General features: G+C 39.3%; 1 protein-coding gene across 1 annotated transcript in view; it reads right to left on the reverse strand.

The window, feature by feature from the left end:
* CUBN (cubilin) overlaps positions 1 to 16294 on the reverse strand; it is a 143639-nt gene that overhangs the window by 62667 nt on the left and 64678 nt on the right. The window contains exons 29-32 of the mRNA XM_041408539.1: positions 15091 to 15272; positions 8567 to 8741; positions 6809 to 6990; positions 1494 to 1650 (exon numbers count right to left, since the gene is read on the reverse strand). Coding sequence (XP_041264473.1) covers positions 1494 to 1650; positions 6809 to 6990; positions 8567 to 8741; positions 15091 to 15272 — 696 coding nt within the window. The remainder of the gene's footprint in view (positions 1 to 1493; positions 1651 to 6808; positions 6991 to 8566; positions 8742 to 15090; positions 15273 to 16294) is intronic.

Below are 16294 nucleotides of genomic sequence, written 5' to 3' on the forward strand. Positions count from 1 at the left end.
TTCCCAGCACTGGCTGCACTTTCTTGGCCACATGCCATGCTGCACCTGGCTGACCATCTGCAAGAAGCCAGAGTGACTTTAAACCTGATAGTTTTCATCTCTTCATAGCCCAAAGAGACACTTTGGGGCCAAAACAACTTGGTTTAAGGGTAATGCAATACACCCATTTCTCTGGTTCTTTGTTTATGTTGGCAGCTAGGAAGAAAAACATCATAAGTAACTGTTCACAACTTTCCAGCACCCAAGGGTGGCTCCACATTGCATTGGCAGGATCTTCTTGTGAGCTGTGTCAGCAAAGCTTCATTTGTGTGAGGTGTTGCACACACTAGAGCTTGACTGACTGCAGAACTTTGGCTGACAGTGCTAAGTGCTGCCATGCCTCATCTCTAAGCTCAATGAGCTCATAAACTGCCCAGGTCAGAGTTTAACACATGCCTGCTTTAAACTGCAGGGTGAGGAGGTGAGTACCGAAGAGTGAGGCTCATTTATTGTGCTGTGCTGCTTAAAACACCAAACAAAAGATGGGACTTCGTTAACTGAGTTTTCTCAGGAAGAGGGAAGCTGGGTTGACAACATCTTAGGCAGGGAGCACTCACTCACCAGACAAGGTTTGTGCAGTATTGAATCTAGTAAATGCATTCTGAGAAAGATGAACAGTTTAGGCTCTCACAGCTGTTAGCCAGAAATACCTAATTAGGTACCTAACTAGTACCTCAGTAACTGGGGTTTTTAAAGTTTTTGTTGAAAAATAAAAAAAATCCTAATTTTCTTTATAATTTTTCACAATATTTTCAAGAAAGAAACATTTCTGGGAATATAGTGAAAAGAATCCTGAGATGAAAATGAGAGAAAATGATTTTCTCTGCAAAAATTAAGTGTCTGTATCTTGGGGGAAAATTGCTTCCCAAATTATTGAGAAAAAGTAAAAGCAAATCACCAGGTATCAAATAGTATGTAACTTCATGAAAAAAGTCTGCCCAGTTGGCGTCATTTTTCATTAAAAAGGAAACCATGTAAAATACCAATTAGTCTACCACAAATTGGATAGTTGATGTTTGGCAGGGTATGCAAGCATGAATCCACGGACTTCATCAACAGCACCACACAGAACTCTTTTATAGCTTTTCAGATTCATGCGCATGGATGGACATACAAAATGTTATTTTGTCACTAGGTCTGTGGAAACTGCCAGTTGCACATTTTTCTCAGGACAGTTATGGACAGCTAACCCTCAAGGGAGGAAGAATAAGAGGTAGCTAATATGTGCTACCTATAGCCTTGCTATAAAGAGTATGGTTTCTTTTTTCCCAATTGAAGAATCTAAGTTGATCCTCGGACTTTAAAGTCTTTTATCTATAATTTGGAAAAATTTGTTCCTGGTAAAGATACACACTGGTGTGCTGCATGAGTAGAAATGACACTTTCCATTATCAGCTGTGCTAAAAGACTGTGGTGCTGAGATAAATATGCATTAATGTAAATGATGAAATTACCTTCCGTGAAGCGAGCACTGAAGCCCCTGTGCTGGATGCTTGTATCAGAGTGCAGTCTGATGTACATCAGGTTCTTGGAGGATGTGATAGGAGGAGGATGCTCTGTTCCACAGAGTTTTTTAAGAAGTGGTGCTTCATTGTTAGGACCATCAAATACCTATTATGGAAAGATCAAATTAAATATTTGGTTTCAATGGGAATAGTGAGAAGACTTTAATTTCATTCCCTCTCTTATGTTTCATAAATTTTGATCATTATGTAGTCCTGCTATGGGCTGTGCAAACAAACTGTATATTGCCTATCTTAAGTGGCAATTTCCAAAAAATGCATATATTTCAAGATGAAGCTACTGTGACCCTTGTAACTAAATGCAAACAAAATGCCCCAAGTACATCTTCTTTCATGTGTATTGGGTATTGAAGCAACACTCATTTAACAATCCAGATGTCCCCATATATTTGCTGGTTTTTGCTAATGGCTACCATGAGCTCCTGTGCAGCTTTCATTCAGTTACACCCTACATCTTGCCCCAGTAAATATTTATAAACTGGCCCTAACATGCAACGGGTGCATCAGTGACTCTGGATAAAAGGTCACTAGGATTTTAGATCCAGCATCAAAGATCGGAGTCCTATAGCTATGTTTTATAAAAGCTTCAGAGTGCTGAATTACACACAAAGACATGAAGTGCTATTTAAGCAAAGGGTAAAGAAAAGTTTTAAAAAAACCAAAAAAGGAGGAAGAAAGTAGAAATGTTTACAAAACTTCACTTTTAATTTTACCACAAAAGGCTTCCTTCTCTTTTTTTTCCCCATACAGCTGATAATTTTGTTTCCTTCCTGTTTCACAATCAGGAAGAGAAGGACAGAGAAGTTATAACCAATGAGTCCATAATTTAAGCAACATCAAAATTTTGACAAGAGAAAGTACAGAGAGAGAAGAATGGCCAGAGTCTCAGTCCCTCATTAATCATTCCTAGCACTCCTGCAGAAGTGATTTGTTGCTGCTGTGTTTGGAGCCATGGGGCAGTCTCAGAAGTGCCTGCCTTGAACAGTACAGAGCACTGGAGCTCCCCACACAGTTGCATGCATGACCACAGAGGAGGAGCCTTTTGGCTGCAACAGCAGTTGAATTCAGTTCCTGTTTCAGCATTAACATCCTGCCCTGCCATAGGCACATCATTTAATATAACGGAGAAAAATATGGATTAAAATATGCATAGGAGCACCCAAAAATGGAGCCAGGAGGCTGAAAGCTATATAAAAGCTATACAAATGCCACCAGATTAGAAGACATGTACTTTTTATTGAGAATATCTTCCTTTACTTCAAAATGCCTCACATTCTAGCAAGTCTGTGCAAGGCAGCACCAATGAATTAGAAATTTTTAACTAGACTGTGTAACACAATGCAATGTTTCTGCCTCCAGTATTGAAAGGCTTTTGAACAGACTAGTGAAAAAACCAAAAATCCAGCAGCTGAGAGAAAGATGACCTGTCTCAAATAAACCTCAGAGCTAAGAAACAAGGGACAAAACTCCTGCTTAATCCCCTGACATACCCTACATAGTCAATGCTGTACTCATGAATTAAACATTTGCCTGTGATTCTGTGAACACTAGCTAGCTGTGTGGGATCTTGTGATGGAGCATTAAGTCTGCAACGCCTGTTAAAATGAGTACCTGGTAAAGACACCCAAAAACATCCATCCATTCAACCTTTTCTTCTCTCTTGGCAGCCTGCCACAATCACCCTCTAATACACAGTGTGCAGTGTTTATTCTTCCTCCGCACATATATTCTGTATATAAATCAGATGGCCTGGAGTTAAAAACCACAAAACCATGGAATGTGGGGGCAAAAAATAACCCTTAGGAATTAAAGCAGTGTCTTTCCCAGACAGTGGTGAGAGGATTTTATCTAAGAAGAAGCATTGCATTGACAGGGCATAGAGAGAGGGCCTGACTACTCCTGGTAAAATGCTGGCTTTGATCTGCGTGCTGCTTCCCAGCTAAGGATACAACCAGGAGGATTTCAGGCTTGCAGTTAGATCAGAAACCACAATATTCACACACTAGATCGGGAAAGAGTTGAGTCTCTGCAGTTTCACAAATTTATTTTAAAAACTTTTGAGATATGCATTTTTGTGGCTGCAGGGCTAAGGAAAAACAATGCATCTGCTTACTTAAAAGCCAAGTTTTCAGTTGCATTGTGCATAGCAGCAATTCCCTTTCCACAGTGAACATAACTGAGTGACTCATTGCCTTCTTCTTCAAATGTGTCCTGAATTATGCACATACACATGACAAAAAGATGTCAATTTTTGTTTTCTGAGCCAAAAAACCTCCACATATTTCTGACTGTTCTCTCTTGAAAGATCCTCTTTGCCAGCACCTGGAATAAATGAGTTCATTCCTCCTCTCTATCTCCCAGAAGCTTACATTTCTATATTCCTGTGTTTTACTTGTCATACTGCAACAGGAAAGAAAAAAAAAAACCAAACCATTTACTTAATCAAACTCACTGGACAGAATAAGCTATTTCTCACTCCCCTTTTCAGGACCTTGTGCTACTGCCTTCTGAACCATGTTCTCCTTCAGTCTCCAAACACTTGAAACTCTTGCTGACCTGAGCTCCTGGCATAGCATCAGAAACATTATTGGCTAAGCACAGTCCAAAAATGCAGCAATTGATGCATTCATAATTTCTTTCTGTCCATTTTCCTTCAAATAAACATTTTTTTTGAATCACACTCTCCCAACAGAAGTACACAGGGGTGGGTACACAGAGACGAATTGAAAATTTACTCAAGTATGGTGACAATGACAACAAAAAACTCTTCTCAAAGATCTTATGCTTTCTACATAATACAACTGAGTTAGACTTGAGATTAGAGAAAGGCTAGACACCCTCATTTAACAGATGAAGAAATGGTCATCTGTTCTCAGAACAAATAAGAAAGAAAACTGAGATGCAGAAGCAGAGGACTCAACTAAATTTAGAAAACTAAACTAATTAAATATGTGCTCTCTGCACTCCCTCCATTGGCTCTAGAGGGAGCTCAGGGCAGTTATCCCATGATTTACCATCACAGGCTCAGAATACATTTGGCTGAACCTAGATCTGTGCTCAGATTCACATGTGAAATCACTGAGCTGAACAGAAAAATGCACCAGGCTTTATGGAGTTGCAGCTAAGCCAAGAAGCAGCAGACAGAAGTATTTTCCCCCCTCCCACTTTGCTCACATAACACACGTGCAATGGAAAACCTTAGAGGAAAAAATATATTTTCATGTGTTCCCCATAGAAAGGAATTTATGGGAGAAATATTTGAAAAAAAATTCTTGAGTCATAATGCAGGGAAAAATGAGTGGATCTAGAGGGGGGAGGGTGAAGGAAAAGACCATTGGTACACTCGAGGGTGGAGGGAAGCCCAAGAGAACTCACAGAGCAAATAAAATCCCTACAGATAAGTAAAAATTCAAGAAACAGAAAAGGGTGGAACCTCTGTGCTACTCATACATGGTAGTTGTTCCTCTATTAGGGAGAGAAAAACAACCCACCTGCTTCCTTAGCTGCCTGTATTTTCCATTTACACAGCTTTTGGAATGCAATTCCTACACCATTCACAGTCAGACATCTACTTACATTTTCCAGCCATTCTCTGTCCCCTCACTCTGTTCTCCTACGTGTGAGGCATATAGCAAGTCTCGAAACAAGGTGAACACAAATCACATTTAGGTGTTGGTAACAAGTGATTCTCCTATTATTGGCAAACCAGGAATGAAAGAAACCTTATTTACTCCTTTCTCTCCCTGCTGGTTCCCTTACATGAGCACTGAAAAACTCTACCTCATACACCAAGGCCTCAGACCCCTTTATTATCTCTTGGCTTCAAACCAGCATTCCCCCTCATGAATTTTCAAACCACACTCTACTATGTGGGCAGTGATTGATTTCTGCATCAAATTTGAATCTCCCATTGTGTTTGCATAGCTGGGGCTAATGGGCAACTCCCTTCTTCAGGACCCCCAAAAACCCAAAAAGCAGAAGAAAACAACAGATACTCCTATAGCTTTGGAGGACAAGGGGTGTCACTGCACATGGTCTGCAGACTCTGTTCACACAAAGAGCTCTGGCACAGCCACCTCCTCTGGCCACTGAGGGAATGACTCTTCTCAATGATTCAAAACTCAGTGTCCTATCCAGCCTGTAAAGGTAATGGGAGACTTGTGCTTGTGACAAGGGACTCATGGAACTGAGCAATCCATAAAGAGTTAAGATACATACAAGCATCCCTTGGCATCAGGTCTAGAAGAGAAATTGTAACATCAGGCCTTTTCAGAATTTAGCCCTCAGTTTGTGACTGGTTTGCTTGCATTAATACAAATACAACCATCTCAGATAGACTGTGTTTCTGTCAGGCATTTTGACTTTCTACTCCTGTGTCATAGCACAGATTTGAAAGCTCTTTTTCAAAGATCCCCTGATGTAGCTAATAATTTAAATTAAAAGACATAACCACATTTCCTTATGCTTTATAACCAGAAGGAAAAAAAAAAAAAAAGGAACAGTCATTGTACAAAGACGCTTTGTGGGCAAATGAAATCTTCAGTTCTGCTCAGAAAATGGGGACACATTTCCTTTTTTTCTAGTTCAGTACAAAAAAGCTTTACGAGGCAATGTTGTTAAAACCAATGCTGTTTTCAAAAGAATCTCAGCTCCTGCCAAATTGAGTTCTTTGTGAATGACAGTTTATCAAGGAGAGGAAAGCTGGATTTTGGGCTACAGTCACTGTGCTTTATCTGACTAGTACTGATCACACATGCCTTTGTGCTGAGTGAAGTGCAATCTGACATCGAGGGCCAAGATTTCATGTCCCTGCTCCCAAAAGACCAAGAGGAGACTTGGAGAGTTTTTCATTGTTGTGCACTGATTGAGCAGCAATTTGAGTTTCTGTGACACCAACAAAAGTTCACAAACCAGAAGCAATGTGAAGCTTTAAAGAGAGCAGTGGGTCTAATGAAGCAATTAAACAGACAGCTGCAGAGCACCTGAATAAACAGTGCATACATAAAGAAAATCAGCCAGCAACAATTCCCTCTGGATGCAGACTCCCTCTCTCTTGAGTTTGTAGCAGAGTGTGGGCAATCTGCTATATGTGTCAGCAGTTCATCCTATGGCTTGGAGCAAGCTGTGGTAAACTGCACTATAAATGGGAAAGGGTGTCATCATAACAGTTATCTATGTATGAGGTTATTTTGCAAGCATTTCATCAGACTAATTAAGGAAAATTTGAAATTTCTTTTGTTACTTACTTCAACATTGTCATAGTTACATGAATGGTGATTTTCAATGTCAAAATCCGTGAAATTCAATAGGACTCTGTGGCTGCTGTCAACTTGGATAACCCAGGAACAATCAGTGTTGTTATTATAAGGTTGAGGATAGTTTGGAGAATGGATTTCCCCACTGGTAGCTTGGAAAATACCACCACAGCCTGAAAAAGACATAATCAGTTTTAATCACAAGCTCTTTTCTTTCATACTTAGTGAGAATCCAGCCCTATTTTTAGGGCTATTTATGAACACCTCCTTCTTTATATTTCCTACATTAAGGTTTGTAGAGATGAGTGCTACAACAGTTGAAGTGTGCAACAAAAATCAATGGAAATTCCTTTTAGGAAAGTATAACATCATTATAATTGAATATGTAACAACACTGTTCAGAGTAATGTAGCCTCAAACTGGCAGTAGATGTTGTAAAAGCTGAAGCATTAGTGCTGGTATTCCTCTATCCTAGATACTGTAAAAGCAATCCAAAATACTGTTCATATGAATGCCAGGGACCTGGCATACTGAGAAAGCAATAACTAGGCCTAGATGAGCATAGGGTGAGAAAATGAGTTTACTGAGAGAGCTGGGAGCTCCTCATTGCTCATGAGCAGTGCAGCAATTGCAAACCTCACATTTTTACTTCTCTACCCATGAAGTTGAGGGCTTCCTGAGGACTCCACCCTCAGGTACTTCTGGTCAGAACAGATCTGGTGCTTGTAAATATCTAAATAGCCTTGAATGATGAATTCTGTGTGGGATATACCAGGGATTTCAACAGGACTAACACAAACAAAGTTTTACATCTTAAAAAGAGATGGAGGAGGGAAAAAGAAATACAAGGATAAAAAAACTATATGTTATTGCATTCTGGTGAGTGGGTATTTTAGAGGCTAGAGGAGGTTGGAGTACAGCAGGCAAGACATTGTAAGGGATAAGAAAGCTTCAGGGGGCCTAAGTAGAAAAAATAAGCTGCCAGATCTCAAAAGGGGATTAATTCAAAGGACTATTGTAGACTCCTTTTATTAAGAAAAAAATCTTGTTCCTTTCTCATAAAACTTGTGAGAGAGGAGAAGTATAAACCTTGACAAACTAATGAAGCAGTATGCTTAATCAACCAAAACGGCAAGATTTAAAATTTGTCTGTCATCACTTTTCATTGCAATTATTTTCCAATAATTGGCTTTTTTATAAGAACTCCCACATAGAGACATGGTTGAGTCTTTTAAGCATATCTCTTCTTTTAGTGGTCACCAGTAAGGCTATGAACAAATAATCACACTGGGGATAAACGTTATAGAGGTCAAGTATTTACTAATCACTCCAAATATTTTTGGGGTCCAGTCCACTGAGTTCTTCAAGCTAGTGTTCTCAGCTATTTTTCACCAATTTTTACCATTTAAAACCCAAAGCACCATTCAGTGAATAAAAGACTCTGTATGGGTAAGTGGGTGGGAAGAAGTGGTAGTATGCAAAATCCTTTGTTCATTGCAGGAATGTCTTCATTAATTATGCAGGGAAGAAACTGAAACAAAATACATTACTAGGCCTAGATTTCAGATAATTAGACAATTTTTAACTCTGTGTGGTTTTCAGCATCTCTTAGTGTTACCAAATTCAGTACCACCCAAATTCTCTTTCATCTTTCAGCCCTTTGCTGTTTGACTACTTTGAATGCTTGCATCACTGATCTTCAATTCTCAGACTTCCTGAACTTCTCCTGATGTTAATCAGTATACTCACCACCTGGATTTTCTTGCCAGGAGGCATTAAAACCTTTCCCTGTCCCTGCTGCATCTGTCTCAAAACGGACAATGGCTGAATTGCCAGTGGTGGAGACTCGCAGTGGGTTCTGTGCTGATCTTGAAACACACAGCTGGGCCAGCCTTGGAGAGAGGAAATCTGGACCACCAAATACCTAGAAGTGGAAGAAATATTGTCAAAGTTTTCCAAAGAGAGTACCTGTCACAGAGAGTACATGAGAACTGTTTAGTTTTTAGGAGGAAAAAAACAATCTATAAGTATTGAAAAGGATTTAACATTTTAAAATATAAAGCAGCTAATAGAGTCTTTTTCTCTGCAGAATTTGTTGGTACCTGAACCACCTGTAGTACAAACCAAGTTTAAAATTCTAGATGATTTGTAAACAGCCTTGCATTAAATAGAATTTTATGTTTGGGGACTTGGCCAGATTCTTCTTCCCTTTCTCTCCAGAATTAGCACCTTTTTTTTTTCTTTTTTTTTTTATGCTTGTGCAAAAAAACTGCTTCTTTTTGCAGGAACCTGTGCTGACGATTTGTGATGATTTGCACCACTGATATCTAGAAGCATAGTTAAAAATTATTTTTAAACTGGGGACAGATTTCATAATTCCTTCTGATAAAACAAAAAGCATTGCAACTTTATTTACTCCAAGGGCAGCATAAATATCCAAAATACTGGATTTGGGTCAAGTAAGCTGCATTTTAATGATGTTCTTTGGAAGCAAGGATATATAGCATATGTATTTGCCACAAAAGATGGGTTTTGGCCTTTAAGAGTAATTGTTTCCTACTCAGAAGAGTGTGCCTCAGGCAGTCATAAACCAGACAACCACCACTCCCTTAAGCATCAGCAGTATTATGTACTTACAATGCATTTTTAAACCAAGTGAAGTGAATTATGTGGCAGTGCTGAAGCCCTGTTAACCCTGTTTCTCATTTTCAGAAGGGATGTAGGATTATAGTTTGAACTCGTTTGTAACTGCTGGAACTGGCTCACCTTCCCTAGTCTTCCCTCTCAAAGCTGAAGAAAACACACATGCTCAGGGCAATTTCCAATTGACAATGTGATTTTGGTGCCTAAAGCCCTCAATGATTGGATTTTCTTGGTTCATCATGCTAATGAAATGGCACCTGATACTAACAGTCTGCCACCTTCACTGTATGTGCCTGGCAGAACTGCAGCTGCAAAAGTCAGCTTGGCAGTAACCTTGGATGTGAAAACTATTAAAGAGATACACCAAATAAAGTGTCCTGCTGTCTTTCAGCAACTGAACAATTAACAGAAAAATTATAATTCTACGCGTATGCTTGTTATTGTGTATAAATCCCAAAATCAAACTAGATAACATCAAGTTCTAACAACAAAAAAACCCCAACAACAAAAGCAAACAAACAAAAACCACCCAAAAGCAGAGAAAAAGAATATAAGGCAACAAATCCCATTCTCCAACAGTAGCACATCATGTCCACTCCAAAAATTAATAGTTTGGTAAACCTAAAAAAAGTTAAAAAAAACCAGTCTATGCATCTTTCTCAGAAAGTGATAGTACTGTTAGAAACAGCTTTATATGTGTCTTTTTTTCCTACGATCACTTCAAGATGAGAGGAAACTCAATATTTTAATAAGCTCTGTCAGACACTTTTAAACCCCAGAAGTAGTTTGGGTTCTCTCCAAGCTAAATATCTGAGCAAGTCTAACAAAGAGCTGAGCTAGTCCCCCCACATTCAGGGCTAAGTGTACTGCATTGTTACACAATTTGATTAATTGTGTGCTCACTAACTACTTAGAGGGCCTGACACTGCTGTGATGTTAGAGATATAAGAGAAATTGGTTTTAACTGGAAAAAAATTTCAGTGACTCCAGGTTAATGTGAGACCTCAGGAACTGAAGCTTGCTTCCCCAGAAGAAATAAGGAATTAATTTTTCTATAAACATCATAGTCAGTTAGATGTTCAAAAGACAGTATTTTGCTTTGGTGGCTGGTAACCCAGGCTTAATAGGTTTAACATTTTTATTTTGACTGAGATAGCACTTTTTTGCATTCTGTAGGGAGGCTGCATGACTTGAATGGATAATGGCTCCTCTGTCCAAACGATCGTCTCAAGGCATTCAAAAGAAGTCAGTATGGATGAAATCACAGCTCAGATTCAGAATCTGTAATGAAGCTGTCAGGGTCTGGGGAAGAAGCCTGTTTGTCTGCTGGAAGCTCAGTGTCTTCAGAATAATCTTGCTGCTTGGCTGCTTGTGAGGCCCAGTGACTGCTGCATTTGTCAGAAGTCTGTTCAAATATGAATTTTAAAATGTGTTTGTGGTACATTCCCTGAGTCAGAGCCACAGCATGAGCTCTAGCAGGAACACACATGCTCTTAATCATCTAAACCAGCCTAGGGAAGCTATGTGGCAAGGAAACAGCAGGAGTTTCTAATATGCATCTAATAAGTCTCATGGACCAGCCTCTCATATCATCCCTGGTGCTCCTGGGGCTGTCTGCCCCATTGGCAAGGGAACCAAACCCAGCTCTGACAGAAACCCTGCTGATTTCTGCAGCATTTCCTCAGAAATTAACTTGGCCCAAGCCAAACACTTCGAATTGACCTATTGGGAAAGAATTAAGGATGGGGGAGAAATACTGATGAAAATCTGAAGTTTGTGGGTCTCCTTTACATTGTTAACTGTTCAGCAACAGCTTCTGCACAGTTTCAAAATAAAAAGCAGTCAGAAGCATGCTCCTTATAGTTATGAGTGTATTTTCTTTTCTCCTTTAGACCAGTTCAATTAATCAGATGCTTTCATAAAGGCTGGAATAAAAACAAGTTTGAGTGTTTCCATGACAAAAAACAATAAAATATTACATTTGGCTACTAAGAGAAAAACCAATAGTTACCACATGAAAAAAAGAAGAGGGAAAAGAAAATGGATGGAAAGAATGAATTCAAGGGTGTGGTTCATAAAGAGTGATAGGATGTCTGAGCTGAAAAAAAATATAAACATCTAGTCTGACCAGATTATCTGATCCCAAGATAAAGTGGTATTGGATCTCATAGCAGGGCTGCAGGACACTGCAATAAAGCCCATGGTTTTAATCTGTTCTTATCATTTGCTTCTGCCCCGTTAGCTCCATTTAATGTTAACAGTCAGCATTCCAGAGTTATGAGCAACAGAAAGCTGTTTTTATGCAGTTGGTCACCCTCATGACACAGATTTTCTGGGAATAACACTGATGCCTGCCCAGATATAACTTCCAGCAAAGAGAGAGCCTGGTTTTGACAGAGAATTAAGAACAGTGGTAATACCTGATGTTTCTTTCTATTTAAATGAGAACACCAGAGCATCTGACTTGGAAGTGAAATAGATTGACAGTCTTTCTTCCTTTTCTGCTCAGGGCTACATCTTGCTGAAGCAGAATATATTTATAGTTTGTAAAAATCTGGTCCATGCTAAAGGAGAAGATGTCATCATTTATCTGTCATAATTTATTCAAAGCAGGCATGGTAATTTTCCTCTATGAATGTAACTTCAATAGAAGCCATTTATAAATTATTTCAATTATTTCATTGTGTCCAAAATAACATCTTCTATTTCCATTAAACAGTTCTAGAAAATACCTTTAAGAACAATTTAAATTTTCTTTCTGAATGTTTATAAAAGGAATAGAATTTCATGGGGAAGAAAAAAAAAGACAGACTGCAACAGTGCCATAAAAGAAACAGGGAGAAAGATTAAAGGAGAATACATCAAACCTTGAGCCATGGGGATAACCTGAGGGTTTCATAAAAAAAAATTAACATAACTATTATTGCACAGTTTTGGTGAAACATATGGCAGTCCTGGGATACTGACATGGAAATGACAGCTTGTTTAAGAGGCATTGTCAAAGGAAAGGGAAGGGAGATGCTGCCTTTTACAAGAACAAGTATGCTTCAGACAAATGTGCAAGGGTGAAATATTCAAGAAGCTATGGTATAAAAATGAAGTTAGCAACAAAGTAGTTGCAATGAGAAATATTTCAGAATTTTCCTAAATTCACTGTCAGGTCAAAGGGATGAAGGTGTTCCTAAGCAAAAGCTAAATGCACCCAGGACAGCAAGTTTTGTGATAGCTGGGAAATATTCATTACAGGACATCTTATTTCAGGTACCAAACTGAATGGGACATGGAGGGACAGCAGACCTCCTTTGGCAGTGATTTTGGCTTCCTATTAAAACCAGAAAATTGTCTGATGTCAAAGAAAGCAGGAAGCAGTGGAACTTGGTACTCAGAGATAAGGGAAATGTGAAATCAGGGGAATAACCATGAGAAAAATTAGACTTCAAACCCCAAAGATACTTAGACAGGATACTTTTGGGAAGATAATGTGAGAGTGAAAGATCTTTGGAACCTTAGTGATCACTGAAACACATGGTATCAAAAGCTCACCAGTAACCTTTTTATTTTAGACCCTGCAAACTTAAATGCATGCGTGGTTTTCTGCTTGGACAGACATAGAAACCACAGGAAAGAAGGTGGCAAGATAAAGCAGCTGCTGAAAATGGCTAGCCATGTTCTTTTTTTTTCCCCACTAAATCTGAGTCATACTTGTTCTGTTCAGACTATGTCAATCATGGTATGAATGATTTTTATAACAAAAGCAAGAAAATATGTACATGGCAAAGTACACAAAGCTCCACTGCGTGCCTGCAGCTTGGCAAGGGAACTCTATGCTGCCACGCAGGACCTTTGATCATCCACTAAGACATGAACCAATTTTCCCCTGTAAGCTGATTTATGTTAGATTATCTGCCAGCAGATCAGAGGCAGGTGTTGGGAACTGGATGAACAAAGATCAGGAGACAAGTAACTCAAAGCATGCCAATTCTGAGGGCAGGAAAGCAGGGGAGTTCAAGCAGCAAGGTGAGCATCTGTGCAGATGAATCAGTATGGTTGGAATGAAGCAAAACACAGCAACTAAGCTGCAAATGCCAAAAAAAGGATACCTGAAACCTAAAGTGAATACCTTGCTCAGGAACACAGAGCAGGAACTGCAGGGTCCTGTTAAATAGTATCTTTAAGCAGTCGGTGTCTGCAACCCACTCAATTGGTTTTATGCCTTCCCAGTCAAAAAGTTCTCAAACAAATGCTTGCCAGCCATCTGTACTCTTGCTGGATCATGATAGCTCCTGAGCAACCATCTGCAGATGTAGGTATTGTCCTTGGACTATTCAAGAAATGGTTATCCACAGCAAATTTAGATTTGGAGGCTGTTTAATGGATTCCTCTGGGCAACAGAGGCATAATGGAAATTTATAGGCAGATTACCTTCAGTCTGGTAATTCTGAGCACAAAGAGCAATGAAGATGCAATGCAACAGACTTCATCAATACCCAAACCAGCCAGTACAGGTCACCTACTCACAGCCTCTGGTGTCAGTAATGTGACATACAGGCATACTTGCCAATGCTTCTGATGGAGAATTCATGGAACAACTTCCTTACACCTAGATCATACAGAAGTTAGAATGTGGGAATGGGAAGCAGAGCATAAGTGTGGGTGCTGGACAGACAGTTGCCTAACTGCATGCTGTATCACATCACCCAGAAGAGAAGAGAGGCTACAGCAGAGTGGTACAAGTTCTCTTAATCTGTCTTTTGCATTCATTACAAAAATATTGACAAAAAGTCACAACAAGTGTACCTCCATTGGTGATCTCAAATGTCTCTAGTGAGAGCAGTTTAGAAAGTCTATAATTCTAAAGTTCTTCCCAAAATTATTTTCTGTCCTTTCTTCCTGTACTGGAAGTCTATTCAACTCTGTTAGTGAGAATGGTCACCTGGTTGCTTACCAACATGAGTGAAAAAATGTCATATATAAAGGGTCATTCAGTCTTATGAATCTGTTAAATGTCAGAACATCCTTAGAGAGGCCCCTTTTCTCCTTTTTCCACCACCCTAAGGTGACTAGGATATTTCCTCTTTTTGGGGTTTTTTTTTGTTGTTTTGTTTGTTTGTTTGTTTGTTTTTTGTTTGTTTGTTTTGTGGGGTTTTTTTTTTTTTTTTTTGAGCTCTTCATAATTTTCATCACTTAGGGTTATAATCTCCCCACATCCTTGGAAGACCCTACACAAGATCTCACCTGAGTTATCCCTCGCAGTGATCCATCATCTTCCTTTACATCAGGAAATTATCTTCATGGTACACATGGTACAGCACCCTACACTTAGTTCTTTTTAAAAGGTGGAGTTTTTAAGACTAAGTTTTTGAAAGCAGTTTTGTCTTTTGTTAGGAAGCATACAGTGCCTAACATCATAACTAATTAAGGTATACAGTCACTAAAGACATAAAAGCAAAAGACAATAAGAACATTATGGCTTCTGTGACAATACCTGTTGAACATAACTGTAGCCTCAGCAGAAACAGGAAATTGTGGTAGAATTGTTTGTTCTGCATCTACAGTTCTTGGAATTATCTGTTCCAGACAGAAATGAATATAACTTGTGTATTTTAGAGGAGTAAAACTAATACTCTTACCTCCAAAACATCAAAGCTGCAGTTTGGGTGATACTCAATGTCGAATTCCTGAATGGTGAGTTGAATGCTGCTACCAGGAGCTGTGTGGATGTACCAGATGCATTCCTTATTGCTTGGGTATGTGCTGGGGAAGCCAGGGCTGTGAAATGAACCAGAAGGGCCAGAGAGCTCTTCTCCACAACCTGACAACAAAGCAAAGCAGTCTGTCAGTGAGGAGGTCTGGAAAAACTCCCTGGCAGCTACGATAAGGACAGGCAGTAGCACCCATTTCATTGACAAATGTGTACTCTGGGCTGGAAGGTCTGCTCTGCCACAGGGAACCCGGGAAGAGAATGGCAAGCTGCAGATGTTTGCACTGCCCGTGCAGGAAGTACTTCACCTCCTGTTTTGATACATTTTGTACCAAACCTCTGCATCTGCTCTGACTGCTGAGACAGAGAAAAAAAGTTGGTTTTTTTTTTTTGTTTTTTTTTTTTATTAGCTTCTAACTTTATCAGTTCAAGAAAGCTAAATCAGATCCATTCTCAGCTCTTACTGACTTCAAATAATGCAAAAGTTATCATAGGGAGGTCTTTCCATTGTAAAAATGCCATTTCCCAGTGCTTTAGAAATCATAAAATTAAAGACAATGCAATTTGCCTCAGCCTACTGAGCATGATTACAAGCTGCCAGATCACAGTGGATAAACCAACTTTCTGACACTTGGTGTGTTTAATGTTCTTTTTTTTTATTCAATTGTAACAGCACAATTGTAAAACAAGCTGTGTTTGAAAGGTTATGTATTTTCTTTTCAGATAAGAAAGTATTGTCCTAACACCACTCCCCACACCCTGGGGTTACTAAGTTCTTACATACTGTGAGCTAGATTGAAGGAAAAAAAAAACAAAACAGTAGCAAAACAATGGATGAAATGCAGGCTCTGGTTTAACACGACAAAGCAGCTGAACATCTGAGAGTGGTTTTATCATTGCATTATGGAGATGTGCAAAGTGCAGCACTAGCCTTTCTTTAATGAATTCCTGGGAAGATGCTATTCCTGACTCAGTCCTCAAGTTCAGGCATTAATAGGGCAGGAAGGCACAGCAGCCCTCCCAGTATCAGGGTAGATTTAGATCAGTTACATTCATAGTGAAACCTTACCTTTACAAAAGCCAGTAGGTGGCTATATACCTGTCACATGCAAAAGAAAGAAAAAGAATTCTGC

This window comes from Onychostruthus taczanowskii, unplaced genomic scaffold (genome assembly GCF_017590055.1).
Source record: "Onychostruthus taczanowskii isolate IOZ18803 unplaced genomic scaffold, ASM1759005v1 scaffold3, whole genome shotgun sequence".
Taxonomy (NCBI): domain Eukaryota; kingdom Metazoa; phylum Chordata; class Aves; order Passeriformes; family Passeridae; genus Onychostruthus; species Onychostruthus taczanowskii.